The sequence below is a fragment of the Clupea harengus genome, chromosome 11, assembly GCF_900700415.2.
Source record: "Clupea harengus chromosome 11, Ch_v2.0.2, whole genome shotgun sequence".
NCBI classification, from domain to species: Eukaryota; Metazoa; Chordata; class Actinopteri; order Clupeiformes; family Clupeidae; genus Clupea; species Clupea harengus.
In genome coordinates, this window is record NC_045162.1 from 11,937,591 (window position 1) to 11,958,686 (window position 21,096).

General features: G+C 43.9%; 3 protein-coding genes across 14 annotated transcripts in view; 1 reads left to right on the top strand and 2 right to left on the bottom strand.

Moving 5' to 3' along the window:
* Window positions 1–300: 300 nt before the first annotated feature.
* gba (glucosidase, beta, acid) lies at window positions 301–11,204 on the bottom strand. 2 transcript variants are annotated; one of them, XM_031575858.2, is made up of 10 exons: window positions 10,865–11,204; window positions 5,165–5,356; window positions 4,352–4,498; window positions 3,865–3,998; window positions 3,421–3,593; window positions 2,886–3,123; window positions 2,326–2,550; window positions 1,604–1,767; window positions 874–990; window positions 301–763 (listed from the first exon to the last, which is right to left on the bottom strand). In XM_031575858.2, the coding sequence occupies exons 1-10, from the start codon at window positions 10,980–10,982 to the stop codon at window positions 658–660; spliced, it is 1,614 nt and encodes a 537-aa protein (XP_031431718.1). In that variant the 5' UTR covers window positions 10,983–11,204; the 3' UTR covers window positions 301–657. The 2 variants fall into 2 exon arrangements, with proteins under 2 accessions (XP_031431718.1, XP_012690381.1); XM_012834927.3 differs by having other exon boundaries at window positions 5,165–5,359; window positions 10,865–11,141.
* Window positions 11,205–11,426: 222 nt separating this feature from the next.
* dap3 (death associated protein 3) lies at window positions 11,427–21,079 on the bottom strand. 10 transcript variants are annotated; one of them, XM_031575865.2, is made up of 15 exons: window positions 20,953–21,077; window positions 18,551–18,592; window positions 17,682–17,756; window positions 16,798–16,839; window positions 16,482–16,598; window positions 15,747–15,848; window positions 15,324–15,432; window positions 15,133–15,225; window positions 14,750–14,880; window positions 13,978–14,058; window positions 13,316–13,492; window positions 12,988–13,047; window positions 12,565–12,654; window positions 11,921–12,038; window positions 11,427–11,775 (listed from the first exon to the last, which is right to left on the bottom strand). In XM_031575865.2, the coding sequence occupies exons 4-15, from the start codon at window positions 16,834–16,836 to the stop codon at window positions 11,690–11,692; spliced, it is 1,203 nt and encodes a 400-aa protein (XP_031431725.1). In that variant the 5' UTR covers window positions 16,837–16,839; window positions 17,682–17,756; window positions 18,551–18,592; window positions 20,953–21,077; the 3' UTR covers window positions 11,427–11,689. The 10 variants fall into 10 exon arrangements, with proteins under 10 accessions (XP_031431725.1, XP_031431722.1, XP_031431719.1 ...); XM_031575862.2 differs by lacking the exon at window positions 17,682–17,756 and having other exon boundaries at window positions 20,953–21,079; XM_031575859.2 differs by lacking the exon at window positions 17,682–17,756 and having other exon boundaries at window positions 20,347–21,079.
* LOC105906726 (histone-lysine N-methyltransferase ASH1L-like) overlaps window positions 19,778–21,096 on the top strand; it is a 30,751-nt gene continuing 29,432 nt past the window's right edge. For both annotated transcript variants that reach the window (XM_031575850.2, XM_031575854.2), the window contains exon 1: window positions 19,778–19,977. The gene's annotated coding sequence lies outside the window, so the exon portion shown is untranslated. The remainder of the gene's footprint in view (window positions 19,978–21,096) is intronic.

Below are 21,096 nucleotides of genomic sequence, written 5' to 3' on the forward strand. Positions count from 1 at the left end.
ACTGAACACATCAGTCATAGTCTCCTTTTGCTCTCATTTCCATCACTCTATTTTTTTAATGTAAATAATTCTAGTTCAACAACTCCTGGACGTAAAACAGAATGGAACAAAGCATTGATTATGGAAAAAAAAAAACATGAAGCCCTGAATTGAAAAAAGTATATATTATATATATGATGTGTATGATGTAAAATTCTAAAATAAAAATCAATAAAAATGAAAAAAACATTTTTTTAAGTTGTTTGTATTTTTTTTACACTTTTTGTTCAACCATACAAAATGTAGACTTTCTACCTAGGATTTGTTTTACATAGTTTTATTTATTCTGTACATCAGAATTATTCGGTCCCTGTCTTGATTTTGGAATTATAGGACTCAAAAACTGCTTTTCAAAGTGTGAAGGCACAGTCGGTACACAGCTCTGGGGTTCTTGAGAGATTATTTGTCATTCTATATTCTTCCCCTTTTTGCGGTCACTGTCTTAAAGCATTAGTTGAAAATCCATGTACACATTACTTGGGAGTGGCTCAACTTGAGTTAACAATAAATTAAAAGCTGATGAATTAAAAGTGAGTGTGTGCGAACCCTTTTCCCTGTAAAACTGTTTGGGCTCGATATTGCCGGTTTCTTTGTCTGGTCGAAGCAGGGTTGTTAGGGTCACTGTGTTGCCCAGACAACAGTTAGTATGGAATGAGCAGGAGCATCGATGGGTATGAAGCCAACCGCTGGGTCCCAGATTTCAAAGGGAATGTGCTCCTCAGACCTAGAACACACACATTTATACACATTTAAAAACAGAACTGAAATATGTCCTCCGGTCTAAACAGCTGCACTGTCTCAGACTGACAGTGCGCCAGTTCTCCTCTCGCTCACCTGTTGAGAACCTCGAGGACTACTGCGCCGTCCGTACGCACGAAGGCAGAGCTCTCCAGAGCAGAGGGCTCGCTGGAAGACACGCCCACACGCTGAGACCCCTCCCACAGGAACTTGCTGTGGCAGTGAAATAAAGAAAGTTCAAAGGCCAACACACTGCACACAAGTCACAAGTTTATGGGGCATAATGACTCAACAAAACCAAGTGAGTCTTCAGCCACAAGGACAAGTGGTTACTTAATGCCTTCCATTATCAAGTACAGGTGCAGGTTTACTGAAATTAACTTCCTTTAACATGGAGTCCCCTGCAGAGTAATCCTCCTTACACACCGGGCACTCCATTCCTTTTGACATCAGGGAGGTAAATATGTCCCAGATGTCATAGGGGTAACTACACTGATGACATCAAATAGATAAATACAGCAGGACCATGACATCAAAGAGGTAAATATGCCAAAAGGTAAAGGACCAAACTAACACAACACTGTGCTTCACTCCATGGCTTTTACAGAGTACTTTACACCCAAACCAGAGCTTGACCGTTAGATACTGTTACTCGAACCTGCACTCCATCTCTCCCTGCACAAGTAGCACCTGATCAGTCATCTATCAATCATTGACACTTGTCCTGCTGAATCAGGTAGGTTCAGTAAGGAGGGACGAAGCAGGGATAGATGAGAGGGGTGCAGTGTAATGGTACAGTCGGAGATGGACGGAGAATCTCTGCTACCTGAAGTGGGCCATGCTGTAGAATGTGGGCTGCTTGTAGAACACGTCTTTCTTTGTGTCCACGATGATGGGACTGTCCACAAAGTTCTTCACCCAGTTGGGCCCGCCACCGAGATCCAGAGCCAGGTTCCAGTCCGTCCAACCAGTGACATAGTGATTCAAATCCTGAGCCATAGGTGGGGGCAAAACAAAGAAGAGATGGCATGAGTGAATTAAAAATGAAACTTGGCCTGAACAGTCATTGTTCTGAAAACTGAAGTTCACTTGACATGGCTTGGTTTGGGAGGGGGGTACCCAATCACAGCTGTCCATGCACGTTTGAGTATTTCATCTTCTAAGACATAAACCTGTTGAGTGAAATAATGTCACAGGACTAGTTACTGAGTGACGACACACAGTGTCCCAAAAAGAACCTCAGAAACCTTTGAAGCTATGTAGTTGTCAGGTAAGTCCATTATTCAGGTGAAAACATTTCTTTTTTTTTCTTAAATCTCCAGTGCCCCTATGATGATCTACCTCACTGGGCATATCTACCTCTATGGTAGTTTCCTCTGCGATGGATTCCATGCGTGTATTTACCTCTGATGTCGGTGATGTAGTACACCTCTATGATATCTGGAGGGTATTTAACTGAACAATGTCATTGCCCAATTGTTTTTACCTATATTGTGTCATGGCTGTGTTGTAGTTACCTCTATGATGTCATGGCTGTGTTGTAGTTACCTCTATGATGTCATGGGCGTAATCCTCCGCCCTCTCCCAACTGCCCAGCTTCACGCCCCGGTCCGCTGGGTTCCAGCCTGAACAAGCTTCTGTTCCAAACAGGAAGTACTGTGGGAAGATGTGGTGTGTGGTGCCCAGGGTGAGCTCGGGTGGTGCCAGCCTGTCCATGTACCAGTGCACTCCGATGCCGTGAATGTAGCGCGCAGCATGAACGTCGCTCAGGACCTGAAGAAGGACAGGATACTCGGTCAGTCTCTCTCAGCTAATGACCAACTCACCCCTGAATTCTCTGAATGCTCTGAAGTTTTTCTTTATTAGCTCGAGTCTCATACCCTTATCTCTCGCCAATCTCATTCTCTTTTCAACACGAACCCTCTCACTGTCTGTCTATTCATCCGTCTGTTTATACATTCGTCTATCTCTACATCCATCCATACATCTATCATCATACACCATCCTGTTTATCTTTCTGTATATATTTATTTTCTTTCAGTTCAAATCCTCTGGTCAGTCAGTCAGCCAGTCAGTCAGTCAATCAATCAGTCACCCCACCTTCTCACCACTTTAGCCCAATGAGGCAGCAGAAGCCTCTGGTCATCCAGCATAATAATATGGGTTTTAGCAAATTGGGATGCATGAAGGGCGGGACCCAGATCCATGGCCACCCAATCTCGTTGCGTTTCAGGTGTGAAGCCCAGGGCCTGGAAGCTGTAATTGGTCATCTGGCCTGCTGTGGGCTCATTCCCTGTGGTCACTGCCCAGAAGGACAGATTAAACTTCCCATACTCCTCAAGGAACCTGACATGCGGACATGACACGAGAGGCAATGAGCGAGACTGAAAATTAACCATTTCCAAAGGAGCACCTTACCAATGAACCTTGTGTAATAATGACATAATCAAGTCAGTCTCATTGTAACAAATATGTGTCTTAAGAAAAACTAAACAAAACCAAATGCACATAGGTAGAAATATTTTGCAATGTTCCAAAACTATTATGACACATGAGAACAGTTAACCTTCCAAAACCCTCTGGATGGTTTTCTAATTTTCCTAAACTCCAAGCTGAGAAAATAATCGGCATTCTCTCCCTTACCTGACATAGTACTGAGCCCAGGTTGTATACTCTTTCCCTCCTGGATGGCCCTTCAGGGTTCCCTTGCCAATAAGTGCACCACTGGTCTTCATCCAGGCGGGGGCGCTCCATGCGCTGGCCAGCAGAGACAGGGGATGAGGGGACATCGCCTGGGCCTTCTGGATCAGCGGGATCTGACGGGGAAGATGGAGAGGTCAGGCTGGACCAGAGCAAGAAAGCCTCTCAGGATCCTAACTCAGACAGTCTCAGTGTTCTCACCACTGATAGTGAGCTGGCAATGCATCCCAATACAACCCTGGTCAAACCATGAACAGACGGTCTTGTTTTCCAGATGAATTCTGATCATGTCATGCATTCGTTGGCCATTATGTGGTGTTCTGTGGCAACACCACAATAAGTCCTCCTAACGTCTCATAGACTGCTGATATGCTTATTAGAATTTACCTTCATCTCTATGTCCTCTGAGGACAGAGTAAAGTTGGTCAGGTCGTAGTCTCCAGGTGCGTCAGCGTATGTGTACAAGCGTGTGGAGAAATCACAACTCGCCATGGGAACTCGCACCACACTGTATGCAATACCTTGGGAGAGGGAGGGAGAGAGAGCACAAAAGAGAGAGGGGGGGGGGGGGGGTTATACTACAACTTCCATAAATGATGTCCAGATCTCTGTACTGCTTTCTACCCTAATGGGCTCTCATGTCCCCATTAGCCTATGTGCGTTCTCCCCTCCATCACACACACACACACACACACACACACACACACACACACACACACACACACACACACACACACACACACACACACACACACACACACACACACACACACACACACACACACACACACACACACACACACACACACACACACACACACACACACAGTCCCTTCCATCACACAGAGACTCTCTCTGCTGCCCATGGTTTTACCCTCAGGAGCGAAGTACTGTCTGAGCAGCTGGTCCTGAGCGCCCCCTGACAGGGAGCGGATGTTGAAGGCGGCTGCATCTGTCATGGCTCCTCCAAAACCCTTGATCCTCTGGTACTTCTGGTAGGGAACGATGATGAGTCTCAGAGCTGCAAACAGGAGTGACAGAGACACACACACACACACACAAAATGAGAGATAAACAAACCTACCAGAGAGGTGGATGGGGGACATTCACCTAGAGGCAAAAACGAGTAGGCTGGTTTGGCCAAAAGTGATGGAAACTGTCCATTAAAGGTGCCATAAAATAGAAAACTATATTTACCTCTGCATAGTTGTTTAAAAAAAGTTCAGTACATGAGACTGACATACTGTGAACGTCGAACAGTGTTTTCTTCTCCATCAAATGTAAAAGAGCGCAGTAAAATGGGCCAATTCCTAGACTGTTGTGTAACAGTCATAGCTCATAAATATGCATGTCCTCTACATTTACATGACACCAGTCAATTTTCTAACCCAATTAATATTACCACTGGCCTGCACAGACACTTCAACAGTTCTGCGGAAACATGAGAGACAATCCTCACAGTTACTGACTGTTACTTTGCTCTGGAGATGCTGGGGAGCATTTTATTAACATGTTACGTGTAATCATTTGGCAGAGTCTTTACTACAAACCGTCTTACAAGGTGCAAGGTGCAATGCAAGCAAGTAGCTGATCAAGGAAAAGACTGAGACTGCTGTGACTGCAGCTGATCGGCACCAGGTCTAGCGCACAATTTGTCCCTCTCAGGGTAGCTCTCACAGCTCCTTACCTGCCCCAGTGCTGTTCTTCAGGACCTGCCCCTGCCCCCTCGCCAGCCGGCTGCCTGCTTTGCTGCTCAGGACGGTCAGGAATTGCCCCACTGGGGGAAGCTGCACAGGCCCCGCCGAGTCACAGTGTGAGGCATTGCACTCGCACACCACCGATCCGTGGCCAAAGTCACGAGCCTGACAATCATCTTTACCTGCTGATCACATGCAGTACAGGGTGAATGATAGACAAACATAAGACACAACCAGGGGCGTAGCAGCAGGTGCGGCTGCACCTGGGCCCGTGAGGTGTCGGGGCCCGTAGCCGAGCCCAAAGACATACACGCGTAGCGGAATAGCGGGACCGGCCTCGATCCCTGTACAGCGTCCCATAGTCTCGGGTCTGCCTTAAAGCCGGGGCACACTCGCACACCATGAGGGGGGAAGAAAGGAAAAAGGGGGGAAGAAGGGGGGAAGAAGAAAAGAGAGGAAAAAAGAGAGAAAAAAGGGAAAAGGAGAGAAAAAAAAGAAGGAAGGGATTTTGTATGGCCTAATCCTCCATGACTAAAGTTTTTTAATGTTGATGTACATCATAAATTATTTTTAAAACATTAAACTTCTGTTTTTATATACATTACTATGAGCGCAGAGGTTTCCGGTTCGAGTCCCACCGTTGGCAGAAATTGAGGTTTGCATTATTTCATGCAAAGCTCATTTTCATTATTGGAAATCACAATTTGTTTGCATATTACCTTTTATTAACCTTATATTAGTGAGATATGGATAATTCTACATTGAATATTTCAATACATATATGCATTTATGAGAGAAGAGTTGACCCCAAAGTTCCCGGTTCGAGTCCCACTGTTAGCAGATATGTAGGTGTGCATTATTTACTGCAAAGTTCAATTTTATTACTGGAAATCACAATTTGTTTGCATATTACTTTTAATTTACCTTATATTAGTGAGATATTTATAAATCTACATTGAATATTTCAATGCAAGTTCATGTACAGTTATGTGTGAGGTACTTTAATTGTTTCACAAAATATTTGTGTTCCAGTTAATACATCCTTCTATTCACAAAAGAACAATGTATAAATCTTTGTTGTAAACAAACTTTTATTTGCAATAACAAATTCAACAACAACAACTATAGCATAATATATATATATATACAATATAATAATATATATCAGAAAACATATACAGAACTATATACAGAAAGTGTGAAACTGGGAGGGAAAGGGGTTGAGGGGCACTAAGCCAGTGTCCATGCCTCTGGGAGGAGGGGACAATTTATTAATTTATTTTTCATGCATTTTTTTATATCCTCCAACCACTGCTCCTTGGGTACAGCCTCTACAGAGGGGCAGTATATAATGCCCTTGTACTGGCTGTGTCCAGTCTCCGCTGTCCTGAACTGCCCGCATTTCTTGCACGTGTTGCGCAGAACACTGCAGGTTCGTTTTCGGACTGGAGCAGGAACGGCAGAGGAGAGGCTGGCACCCAGAGCCTGTGGAGCAGCACCCAGCACAGGCCCCTGTGAGGTCACTGGACCCAGCATGAACAGCTGAGGGCCCGAGGGTGGAGCAGGGAAGAGTTCTCGCTGGGGGCACGAGTTCACAGCCGCCGGTGCGACGGCGGACGATACCTTCCTCTTCACCTGTGCCTGGCCCGCGGTGCTGCCAGCCCGGGGGTACTGGTGAACTGGGCCTGGTTGGGGGGGGGGGGGTGCAGATGGTGGGCACACATTAGCAGGGAGGAGAGGGTCAGTCGCCACAGACAAGTGGCTTGGCAAGTCCAGTCCTTGCACCACCACGTTGCCCTGCCTCTACACCCTCTTGTTGTGCCACTGTACCAGGTTGGGTGGTGTGGCTCACGTCTACCAGCTGCAGGGTGGTCTGCTCCATAACAGCCCCATTGTCTAGAATGTGCCGCCTGATCCTCCTGTAGTCATTCAGGATGAGATCCCATCTGGACAGAGAGAGAGAACACAGCAGCCCGTGAGAAAAGACAAAAACATGAGTGTGAATATGTATGACAGGGCACAGAGGGAATGTAGTAAGACAATAAATGTTCCTGCCATGCTGTCAACTCGGTCCATGCCTGGCACCCCAGAGTCATCCACAGCCTGAGAAAGAAAAAAAACATAAAAACTGATGAGTGACAAATTTAGTAAACAGATGTGGGACAAAAAGCAGATACAGTGATTTTACTTCTTTACACACAAGTATGAATTTACATAACCCAGACTCATCAGGAGAGGCTGGGACACCTGTGTGCAGCATGGAGGCAGCAGCAGTCAGGTCCCCCACCCACCAGTTCCTGCAGCAGCCGCTCAATAAGGCTGATGGCGGCCTCCACGCCGCATGTCCTCCTGCAGCAGTACTGGCTCAACTCCCTCCTACTTATTCTCCTGTCCACCAGAAGATCAGTAAGGGCTAGCACCCCTTCCTGCCTGAGCTGCTCCCTCGTCATCTGCTGCAACAGAGCGAGGTCCCCTGCATCCCACTCAAAGGGGCATGCAGACAGGCAGCCCATGAAGGTGTGGTAGAGCATCGGTGGTGATGCTGCCGACAGCCAGCCTCCTCATGAAGTGCCAGGTGTACCTGGTCTGCAGCTTACTCGCCCCCTCACTCACGCAGCGGCCACAGTCCACGTATAGCAGGACTGGGGGTGGAACAGCTGCTTGGTGGTACCGCTCCATCACTCCATCCTGTCCAGTCCCAGCCCCTCCTGCACTGTCACGACACTGGTCAGGATCTAACCAACCTCGTTGCCAATGGAGGTCACCCAAAGAGCTGTCCCCCTGCCACGGCCAGTCAGCTCCTTTGTGATCTGAAATTAGATAACAGTGATGTTTAATATTACGCACTTTTTTTTCCTACAGCAGTAAGTGTATGTAGATTAAATACACAGCACACATTTATAATAACTGCTTATAATTTAAATCAATGTTATTAGCTAACTAACTAGAATCATACAACAGGTACAATAAGCAAATAGGTACAGTAGTCAACAAGTAAACACTGAATATGAGCATGCTTTGAACAATACACTGAGACACTGCAGCACATAAACATACACTCCTGTACCGTTATCGTTATCAATAGCAATCATATTATGCATGATCAGTTACAGGAGTTGTATGATATACGAGAAACGACGCTTAACACCGCTGGTCAGGCGTCATATACAGATAGCAAGCTAACTAGATGGTTAGCTAACTGATACAAGCTTTCAACAACTACTTTAATCATTGCCAATACTCGGCCGTTTGGCTGTTTCAGCTCAGAGTAACATTATAGTAGTTACACATGGCTGTTTCCATTCATAGCAATGTTGTAGTTATAAGACTTAGCATAACTTAGTTCATAATGTAACCGTTATCTTCAGTGAAAGCGTTAACGTTAGTTAGGCTTGTCAATTAATACAATATGGAAATGATTGGTGCACGTATCTTCAGTGAAAGCGTTAACGTTAGTTAGGCTTGTCAATCAATACAATATGGAAATGAAACGTGTGTCCGTCTAAGAGAAAAATAAAAACAAGTCGTGGTTACTTACTTACTTTGACGAGTTGTCGTAGCTTCAGCCATCTTGAGGAGCTTGCGTCTGCGTAACTTGGCAACGTAACGTCACACAAGCTCAAGCCAAGTTCTCGACTATGGAGAGAAGTGCCGCGATTGGCGCAGGTCCATTCTCGTTCCGCGGCTGGATTGGATTACTGAGAATGGATTTGAAAGGCAAGGATTGGCCGACGAGACCCGAGCGGTCCTGCTCCAAGTAGCCTTACGTTTAAATGCGCGCTACTTTATAAACGACACTCTTGTCAAATGCAATATATACACCTGAAAGAGCAAACTTCTATCAGTCATGGTTGTGATTATTTTTTGGGAAAAAGTAGCAATTTACAACAAAATCATATGCTTATCCTACACACTATAGAAACTATCAAAACACTATTCAATTAAATGAATAAGTTCTTATTTTCTTTGGTATTTTTGTGATTAGCAATGATGATTGCTGGGTAATATGTATGTTGTTGTCCAATGTCAAGTCTCTATTTGATCATGTGACAATACAATACGCTATAGTTAAACCAATTCTGATAACCTAGGTCTGAAGGTCTGATAACCTAGCTCATTGAGCACTGCACAGCACAACTTTACTCGTAACAATGCCTTTTAAGCACAAGAGTGGAAGTAGAAAAGGGCAAGAGAAAAAAAGAACAGGAGGAGAAGGCGGCAAAGCTGCCTAAATTAGATTATTTTGGCTTTTGAATTGCCGTCAACTAGTCGCCAGCTTCAGCCCACGGAGTCAGCAGTGCAGCTGGGATCAGAATCGCTGTTTCTGCCCTCAGTGGTGTGTCAGCAACCATGCAACAGTTAACAATTGTTACGGTAAGAAATTTTCCTGCTGAGAGTCAAACAAGACTTAGTTCATTGTGTACACACCAATCACTTCTGAAATATGTAAGGTTGATTAATTAAACACTATTTATATCGATAACAAACACCTTTGATTAACGTTTTTTTTAGACGCGGTTGTGGAAGTAGGGAACGCTACGATTTTTTTTTTAGCGTTCACTAGGGGGGCCCGTCATAATATCTTGCACCTGGGCCCGTCGTCACTACGTTACGCCACTGGACACAACACAGAACAGTGAAAGTGATGTGATGCAATGACTTTGCTCGATGTGAGTTCATACTTATTGGAAATAAATAACACATGCACACTTTCAAGAGTACTCTGTTGAGGACTGGTTTTAAATGACAGCACATTGTCTACCATGATTTAAAGGCAGACCGACTTTCGGATATATTCTTAAAGAGTATACAAACATACCATAACATCAATATCGACTCTTTATCTCTTGTTCCATCCAAAACAGCAAGAAACCTGGGGGTCATTATTGATGACCAACTGACCTTCACGGCCCACATCGCCTCTGTCTCCAGGTCGTGCCGCTTTGCGCTATACAACATCCGCAAAATCAGGCCGTACCTTACCCAGTATGCCACCCAGCTGCTGGTGCAAACCTTGGTGAGTTCCCGCCTGGACTACTGCAACGCCCTCCTAACGGAGGCTGCCGGCTTGCGTGGTAAAACCACTACAGATGATCCAGAACGCGGCGGCGCGTCTGGTGTTCAACCAACCGAAAAGGGCACACGTCACCCCGCTACTCATTGAGCTCCACTGGCTGCCAGTAGCTGCTCGCATTAAGTTCAAGTCACTTATGCTTGCCTACAGAGTGCTTGCTGGTTCTGCTCCCACCTACCTAAATGCTCTTGTAAGGGCAAATGTTACACCCAGGACGCTGCGCTCGTCTAGTGAGCGTCGTTTGGCACTGCCGTCTGTGCAAGCACGGCAATCCAGACTATTCTCATTTGTAGTTCCACGTTGGTGGAACGAACTGCCTAGTACTACCAGAGCAGGGGCGTCCCTCACTACCTTCAAGAAGCTTTTGAAGACCCAACTCTTCAGAGAGCACCTCCCTTCCTAACTGGCACCTGACTAGCGCTTAACTTGCACTTCAGCAGTTACATTCCTGCACTTCTTTTTCCTTTTTTCTAGGTCGTTGTTTTCTAATTCTCATGTAAAGTAGTATTTATTGTTACACCATACTTTTTATTGCTCTTAGCTTGACTGTTCTCTCCCTTGTACGTCGCTTTGGACAAAAGCGTCTGCTAAATGACTAAATGTAATGCAAACAAACCTCCGCTGGTTACAGGAGCGCCGATACAGACAACACATAGGAGAATTGCGGTCAGTCTCATAGTTGTTGTTGAACGATGAATCCTGAGACAAATTTCCAGAGGTTGGCACCAACACATGCATGTCCTTGACTTGTGCACTGAGCACTGAGAACCTTCTTCTCGTATAATGACAACAAACGTACGCAGACTAGATGATCACTCCAGTCATACTGTTTTTTTATCTTCATTTCCGGGTTCCCTGCCTGTGTGTAGTCATATGACACCGACTCCAGCGGCAGACTTGTTTCTGTCACATGATCGATGTTCGATACTGAAATGTGTCGCACGCTTGCAGTCATTTCGTCTTCCCTACAGACAGCACAGATGATAATGCGACATGAATGTCCACGATTAAGGTCTTTAATGGTTATACATTACACAACTGTGTGTTTTGTGGTGCTACCAGCAGGTGTCAGCATTAGCAACGGAGCAAGCCATGTTTGGTTTGTTTATTAGTACAGTGCCATATATGGATTCTGTCTGATTGCATACAGTCACCATAAAAGACAGGAGAACCTGAGATGCTTTCTCCAAAGTATTTTAATATGAAAAAATGACCATGCGATACAGTGTACAATTTACAGAACAAGTGGCCAACACATGATTATGAGTATTCAGGCAGCCGCTGCCTGTGATGTGGTGTGGAAGGGACATGGATCCACCTCTGAACTGGTGATCGCTTTCTGAGCAGTTTCAGAGAGAAAAACAATAACCCAGGTATTCTGATGTACATCGTTTTTACACGTTTGTGTTTGTTTGAACTTCTGTTTGTTCGTGGCAGGACGTTACAGTGACGCACATAGTCTCTCCAAGACGTTGGGATTTCTGTTGCTGAGGAAGAGGAGTTCTTTCTTTCCTTCTTCTGTTCGACCTACAAGGACGAAAGTCACATCAAAACCAGACATCAAGACAGAGACGGCATTTTGAAACACATAACAAAAACAAGACACGCACACACACGCACACACACACACACGCACGCACACGCACGCACACACGCACACAAACACACTTACTGTGTGGATGCTGTAGCCAGTTCCGGTCCATGTAATACAGATAGCAACTCTCAGATTCCTTCTCGCTGTAATTGGAGACTGGGACTGGTACAAAGGGATCCATGTCATCAAAACCATCCTGGGGAGCACAGCAGACACACAGACAGATACGCAGACGGACATGCAGACGGACACGCAGACGATCACACAGACGAACACACAGACGAACACACAGACAAACAAACACACAGAGAGACAGACAGCAGGGTCAGTCCAGTTCAGCAAACACACGTCAATGTCAAACACGTCAAAAATGACATTGTTTAATCTAACACGAGTTCCTAATACTTAGTTATTCCCCTCCTCCTATGAGAATAAGGCTGATATTTATCTATAATATGTAAAAAAAAAAATGTCTGCTGCTGTCTACACACAGGCATCCAACTGTGGTTTCTTATTCACACTGTCTTCTGTAGGAGAATGTTTCTAAAGGTTTGTTTAGTGCACACATACACTTGGTAGTAATTTAGTAGACTGTTTTAGTAGTCATTAGTAGAGAGTTTAATCCAAGGACACATTTTGTACGGAGATACATTTTCGTCAGCACAGAGAGCAGTGAGGTGAGAGCGGTGAGGTGAGAGCAGTGAGGTGAGGGGACCCCTGACCTCTCCAAGCAGCTCCTGGGGCAGGTACACATCTTTGGGTTTGAAGAGGGAACCCGTCTGGGAGAGAGAGGAGATCACAGCACCACCACACTGGAGGAGCGAATAGGAAAAAGAAAGACAGAGAGAGCAGAGGGACAGGAAGAGAGAGAGAGAGAGAGCAGAGGGATGGGAAGAGAGAGAGAGGGAAGACGGAGTAGGAGAAAGAGGAAAGAACCATTTAGAGGGAAAACATGGTACAGGTGTGTGTGTGTTTCTATCTCGGACAGGTGTTTGTGTGTGTTTCTCTCTCGGACATGTGTGTGTGTGTGTGTGTGTGTGTGTCTCTCTCGGACAGGTGAATCTGTATGAATCTGTGACTAAAGCTAATAAAGCATAAAGCCCCCCTGCGGAGTTCACTGTGAGACCAGATGTCTGGGTTCTCACCCAATCATTCTTCATCATCTTTCTCAAGTTGTGGATCAAGGTCAACTCCTCTGGAGCCACCTGAGCAGGACAGAGGAAACGGAAACAGAGAGAGAGAGAGAGAGATATGGAGAGATATGGAGAGAGAGAGAGAGATATGGAGAGAGAGAGAGATGGTGAAAGATGGAGAAAGAATGGAGGGGGAGGTTGTGAGTGAAGACAGAGTGGGAGAGAGAGAGAGAATGAGTAAAAACAGTGTAAACAGCTTAGTGTAACAACACGGCATCTAGCCAACTGGAGACTTGTGACTTAATAGTGACGACGACGATGTGACAGGTCCGTGACTCACCACACTCTTGTCCTCCTTCTTAAGCGAGGTGCGGCCCCAGAGTGCGTTCACACCGTCCACCGCCACGGCCAGACGGAAGCCCTCCTGCCTGCCCTCCATGGGCTGCCCCGCCTGCAGACGGAGCTCCTTCAGCAGCGCCCCCACCACATCACTGCTGGTCCTCACACGAGCCACCCCCTGGGGGGAGGGGCAGAGGAGGGAGTGGGAGATAGACAATTATATATCTATATATACACAATATATATAGTATAGATCTTTTCTGATTGGCTTGCCATTATATATATATTATATTTCTTTATTTCTTAACAGGATACCTATGGGGGGGGGGGAGAGATAACAAAGGCCAAGAAGATTAACAGAGAGCCAGCCAGTGATGCAGTGAGAGAAAGAAGGAGAAAGGGAGAAAAAAGAGGCAGTAGAGGGAGAGAAAGTGTATGAAGAAGGCTGAAGAGAAATAAGAATATGAAAAATTAACAGAAGGAAAGAGCAAGACGGAATGCAAATTAATCAGGAACCAAGAGGGTGAGGAAATAAAATAAATAAATACTGTATATCCTGCCAATTATTGATAATATCATGAATGCTACACACATGATCTAAGCTGCTAAAAGGAGGTGACTGACCATGCTGACTGACACACAGAGAGGGTATAAGGCCCTTACCTGCTCCACCAGCTCTGCCAGTGTGCGCCCCTCCTCGGTGCTCTCTCTTTTAGTCCACACGTACCGCTGAGTGGTCTTCAGCTATCACACAGACACACACAAACACACACCAGTGCATCAGGCTTTATTAACCACGTATCTTATAACAGGAGCCACTGGACACATGGACAGAATAGGTTTAGTATTATTCATCAATATTAAATACATTATCTGTTAATTAACACAAGTATATTATGGTAATTTATTCTATGTTATAATGTTACACTTCTGTAACAACATCCTGCAAATACCCTTTGCTTCAGTAAATACAATCACCCAAAATGTCTGCTATTCTACATTTTTGTGCGATACAGAGAAGTGGGTAAATACAACAGAATCTAATAGCATTCATTAGTATAGCATTCATTGAGTGTGCCAGCATGACTAGTTTTATTGGGCCAAATGATTTTCTCTAAGACTAATCTAACTTGGCTGATCACACGAGGATCAAGTGGTCAATTAATACATTCAAATAATGAATCACCAAATTACGAAAGGTGATAACGGGTTAACGGGTAAATTGCACTCATCTTCGCTGTTCAACAGTGCGCATACAAGTGTTTATGGCTTGTATGTTGACCAGAAAAACGAGGGCTATACACCCTTCATAAATTTGACCTATTGTTTTTTTCCTGTACCTACAAGTCAAAAATAGCTTCTGTGAAACATATCTACTACATTCGAATAGTAACATAAATATTTTGTTCAACCAAAGAGCAAGCTAATCACCTACCTTTGATAGGAGGGGTTCATTGGTGATTTTAAAGTTTCGAAGCCAGTGGGAGGCTTCAATTGGCTGATCAAAGCGTGAGGGGGAGAACGTGGATGGCAGGAGCTCCTTGCAGTTTTTCACCCATAGGTGAGCTACACAGAGATAACAAACACATTTAACATTTGATGTGAATCAACAGAGCCCACTTATACGGACAGATGAATGGAAAGAAAAGAACTGACATGAAAAGTCCACTTGGTTAACATCAGATTGTCTCCAACCCAGTCTATACTCTTCAAAAAGTTTTTGTAGGGGCTATCTTGACACCACTTTAAGTGACCAATCACAAATTATCTGGTGTGTGGGTTCTGTTTATGACCGTGTTTGTGTGTTGCGGAACTGACCGTCAGGTATATGTAGCACCAGCCATCCCTGTGTGTAACAGTAGTGGAGTGCATGACAGAGTGAAATCGTCTTTCCACAGCCATTTGCCCCATCTGCAGCAGCAGTCAAGGACCATACCGCAACAACAGGAACTAAACACTCAGCCTCATATTCACATCCAGTACAATGTCGTTTGTTGGAGAAAGGATACAGAACATGTAGCGCACGGCAGGCTTGCTGTAGTCTGCCTTCTTCAGATGAGATATAAGCTCCAGGGCGGGCTGCCTCACCATCACACATGTCTCATTAAATGTCTTCATCTAAATGATAAAACACACACACACACACACACACAAATAAGTAAGCATTATACTGTATGGTAAACACTTTCTCCATTGTGTCGATATATGAACATCATTTTACGATACCAGATCAGCTGAACAGGAGTTCGTACTGACAAGCAAAGCAAGGTAAGCTCCTAATGAATGCTTTAGACTCCTATGACCACAATGAGTATTCAAAGAGCAAAGCGAGGTAAGCTCCTGAGGAATGCTTTACAGTCCTAACTTGACCACAATGAGTAATCCCTCGCAACATCTGACCCTCACCACCCCCACACCCTGCTACTGGATACCTGTAGCTGGAAACGGGACGGCAGTCCATGTGGGAAGACGGTGCGCAGGTGGACGGGGGACAAGGTGTAGTACTGGCCCATATGTACCTCAGCATGGCAGGCCTGGAAGGAGGACAGGGAGGGGGTCACACACACAAATACACTGCTTTAAAGTAATTCAAATAAAGTTGTCACAGGTACAAGCTGAACACTGAATATAATAAAACAATACTATTATTCAAATACTAATGGAACAGTGTACATTAACTTGGCCTATATCTCACCAACAGCAGTTAATCACATATAGGCTGGACACAGTATGAACTAATAGTATGCACTTACAGTGCCCTCCACAATTATTGGCACCCTTAGTGAATACGGGCAAAACAGGCTATGAAAAAATGTGTCTTTGCTGTTCATCCTCTTGGTCTTTCACTCAAAATATTCACAACATTCTTACCTTTTCATTGAAGTAAAATTATTGAAAGAATTTTTTTTTTGGACAGTAAATAAAATATTTTTCTCCAAAACATGGGTGCCACAATTATTGGCACCCCTTAATTTAATGTTTTGAGCAGCCCTTTCATTCACTAAGGGTGCCAATAATTGTGGAGGGCACTGTATATCTCAGTGGGGGGGCTTTGACCCTTGACTTCTGCATTGCTATCAGTACGTTACAAGTGGTTTGCCCAACTAGTCAAAATCACTAACATGATGTAGGGTGTTATGTGTGTGGTATGTGGGGCTGACACGTACTGGGTCACTCTCTCTGGTCCTGAAGAAAGACAGCTCTTTGGGCAGCTCAGGCTCCACAGCCACTGCTTCCAGCTGCTGGCCCCTCCTGCTACTGTGCAAGTGCCGGGCTTGGGTCACCTGGTGATGACAAACTCCATTAACGCACTGATGCATTATTTGATGGCAAACTCCATTAATGTATTGGTACATTCATTAATAGAAAAAGCTCCATTCATGCATTGGTGCATTAAGTAACGCCAAAGGTCAATGAAAGCATTGTTGAACATAGTCAGAATTAAGTCTGAAAAATATAAAAAATATATTAGCAAATACATACCGCCTGTCGCAACCGCAACGACAATCTGTGTAGAGTCATGATCTGAAGAGAGGGGGGGTATCTTACATACCAAGAAACAATCTGACAGCTAAGGAGCTAAGCAAACGAGTTTTCCCTATTCCAGTTCGGGTAGAAACAGTAACCTCCTCTAACGTTAGCTAAACCTGTAATGTGATATGAAGTAGAATATTCAATTCAATTCAATTCAATTAAATGTTATTTGTATAGCGCTAAAACCATACAATTGTCTCAATGCGCTTTACAGAGCCCAATTTCTGAACCCCCTTATATAGAATATATATACATATATATATAATATATGTGCATTAATATTGGCACAGAAATAGCTACTAGCTACATGTCATATACACTGGGCATGTAACGGTGTCAAATGAGTGTAAGCAACCTATTGACATTGCATAACAGTGTTATTAGCACCTGGAAGTCAACCGCTAGACATCACATTGGGTAGCAGGCTAATTATATCAATGCCTAAGCACCTGTACAAGCTTTAAGTTCACTGTTGAAATTAGCCCAATAGCTTACCCTCGAAAGGTGTTCATGCACGGAAACCAGTCATACACAGGACATCAACACTGTGCTACGATTTGATTGTAATTTGCTGTCACACCCGCGGCTATTCTGTCACGACGCAACATTCATGGACGCGGCCATCTTTGACAAGATCAAACGGAAGTTACGTCGGGAGTATGTTCTTCATAGCTCACGTGGATATATTTTGCAATAACATGGCTTACTGCCACCTACAGGTGAATTAGCTACGCTTTAAGGAAAAGACGGTGTAGCCTACATCGTGAGAAGAAACTTGTGACTGAAGTTGTTTTAACTTAATCATAAAAAGTGCCGAAAACCAGTAGTCCTACTTGATTAGATTTGTGTTAACTCATCACTTCTTTTTTTCGTGTTGTCCCATTTGCATCCGATGTCAAGATGTTTTTCTGAAATATATATAGCAAATCGTTATCTGATCTCTGTATGTCTGATACCATCAGAACACACACAGCATAGTTAACAGAACAGTTATCATACCAAACAAGACTTTTCATCTTGGCAGTTTCTTACACATTATAAAGTTTTGAAAACTTGTCTAAGCCTGTGACTTGGCACCATAGGAACACTTATGCAAAACCATATCAACTCACAAATATTTTAAATAACATCACTAACTCTTTTTCCACCGCAATAAGTTGTGTCTTATGGAGCATATACCTTTCACACAGTCCATTGCCACCTAAGTCTCAAACGGACGTTTGGCACTTTCAGAACAATCATGATTTAAATAACACCACAGTGGCATTAGAGAATGTGCGCATATTTTTTTTTGTTTCAGACCAGCCTCAAGAGAACATATGGGTCAGAAATTTGGTTCAGAAAGTCAAACAAAAGTCTTGTTCATCCACTACAATGATGTCAGTACACAAAGGCTCTGTGCATTGGGTGCCAACTTAGCAAGGTTGTCTAACTGTTAAGGTGCTCTTTACTGTCGTAAACTGCAATTTATATGGACCTACAATGAGTACTAGTACACCTGCACACTAATGCAGGTGGTATCTGCTTTGACCTATGGTGCTAAATGCACAGGAGACAGGACATGTATTGGTGCATTCATTAATAGAAAAAGCTCCATTCATGCATTGGTGCATTAAGTAACGCCAAAGGTCAATGAAAGCATTGTTGAACATAGTCAGAATTAAGTCTGAAAAATATAAAAAATATATTAGCAAATACATACCGCCTGTCGCAACCGCAACGACAATCTGTGTAGAGTCATGATCTGAAGAGAGGGGGGGTATCTTACATACCAAGAAACAATCTGACAGCTAAGGAGCTAAGCAAACGAGTTTTCCCTATTCCAGTTCGGGTAGAAACAGTAACCTCCTCTAACGTTAGCTAAACCTGTAATGTGATATGAAGTAGAATATTCAATTCAATTAAATGTTATTTATATAGCGCTAAACTTGCCAACTTAGCAAGGTTGTCTAACTGTTAAGGTGCTCTTTACTGTCGTAAACTGCAATTTATATGGACCTACAATGATTATTAAATTCTGAAAACATTAACAAAACAGCACTTTATGGTTTTCATCTGAATTCATTTCAAGCTTTTTTCATACACCTGAAAAATTCAAATGTGCCTTTAAATATTACAAACACTAGTACACCTGCACACTAATGCAGGTGGTATCTGCTTTGACCTATGGTGCTAAATGCACAGGAGACAGGAGAGCATCTAAACATGCTAAAGTGAGCCACGTGGATTTTATGTTCATCCATGAGCCGTAAGGGAAGTGGAAGGTGTACCTTCAGTAAAATCAGAGGTAAGGACACAGGTAGTCATTCGGCATTACCTGGATATCACCTGGACACCAACTAATCTTTCTGTAAAATATGTTCTGCCCTGTTGCACAAGTGACTGCACGGTGGATGTTGTATCACTGATATCCTCCTTGGGGATAAGACTTGCAATGGATTTTGGCCGTCTACAAGAGTAAAGTTACAAAAGATTGTGCAGGACTTCATCTCAATAATTCTTGATTTCAGTTATTTTAAATATGTAATAGGCCATTTGATGGCCAATGGGTAGGCTATACATGACTTAGTCTTAGTCTTTTTTTTTAAGTGAGTTGTTATTGCAGGTCACATAAGACAATTTCCCATTTCAATAAGCCTCTGGATATTAGGCTACTTCACACAATCATACACTTCAGGAGCTTCAAGAGCAAAAAAATGACTGACTGAATTGCATTTGTGATAATAACAGAACCAATTAAATAATGAGAATAAAGATACATGATAGCATCGGTTATAAAAATCTTTCAGATGATTGTAAAATTATGCTTTAAAGTAGGCAGTCTAGATTCTAGCCCACTATTTCGGGTTTCCAACGCCCCCATACAACACACACAGCCTAGCCTACACATACACACGAACACGCACGCACACACAAACAAACACGCAAACAAACATCGGCAGAGTGGTAAATGACACGGCGTTTACTTGGGCCCAGTGTTTATTATGATCGATTAGGTCAGGGCTCAGAGACCGCGGACGCCGGATCAGTGACCAGTGACTGTCTGTAGCCTACTGCTCGGCTCAGCTGAGTCCTCCACGGCTATGGGAGTTTGCCTTTAAGCTCTCGCACGGACACCGGAGGACCGAGGTGCGTCCGGGGAGAGGGGGGCAGCACAAGGGATAGATCAAAATTGGATCCTAATTCGCTGATGTCGCCGCCATCTTGTTGATACTTTGCAGTCATCATTTCGTTACATTTCCAAGTGCCTCTATACTTTTCTTCACTAAAATGCGCCCCTCGACTACAAATTACTAATTTACTTGATGGTGTGTTATGAAAATGTTGTGTCTATATTGACGTCATTTCAGCTAGGCTACCATGGTGTTGAGGAAAGTAAAACATTCGTGGGCACCGATGTTTTTCTGACACTTGCGACTTTCCTGACGCCTCGTGTTTTAGACTGTGAGGAAGGCTTAACAGCGATTCCAAAAAACAGTACAATCTGGCGACTCTCACCTGACGGATAGTCACATGCGGACGACCGCAGGGGCAGATCCGTCTTGCGTTACAAAACATCGTTGTCAGATGTAGAAACAACTAGCTATGAAATTGTATTGTTAATTTGTTACCATTGACCACTTTAGGCTATATCAACTGCTGCAGAGCGAAAATCGAAAAGTCTCAAGTTCGTTGGTGTATCCTTCCTGCATTAGAAATATGAAGTGCACTTCGCAAACGACTTTAAGCGAATGTGTTAGAAGTCCTGGTTTCCATAGCTGACCAAATAGATTAGTTTACACTTAAAGATGCAGTAGCTAACGCAGTGCCGTCAAGTCCACAGTCTTATCTGACCTGTTTTTGCTGTCTCTGACCAGTCTGTTTTCCCAGTCTTTGCACGAATTTGCTGTAACCTATAAGCTGTTAAGGCTGTAGCCTATCTCCAACGGCCTCTTGTGTACAGTAGCTTCTTCAGATCCAGGTAGCCTATGATGATTTTAAGACTGGGAATATTCATGAGTAGCCCACCATATCATCAAACGACTAAAAGTCTACAGTAGCTTATAACTAACTGCGTCAGAATCACACCAACCGATAACAACTAGACACACAACATTCAATCACCTCTTTGAGTTGTTTACCAAACTTGTCATAACACAATTTCCTCAGTGCTTATTGCACAAAAGCTATGCAGCACTTAACAGTCCAGTTCATCCCTCCTCCTCAATCCCTATATCTGCCTGCCAACGTGGTGGAGATCTCGGTACA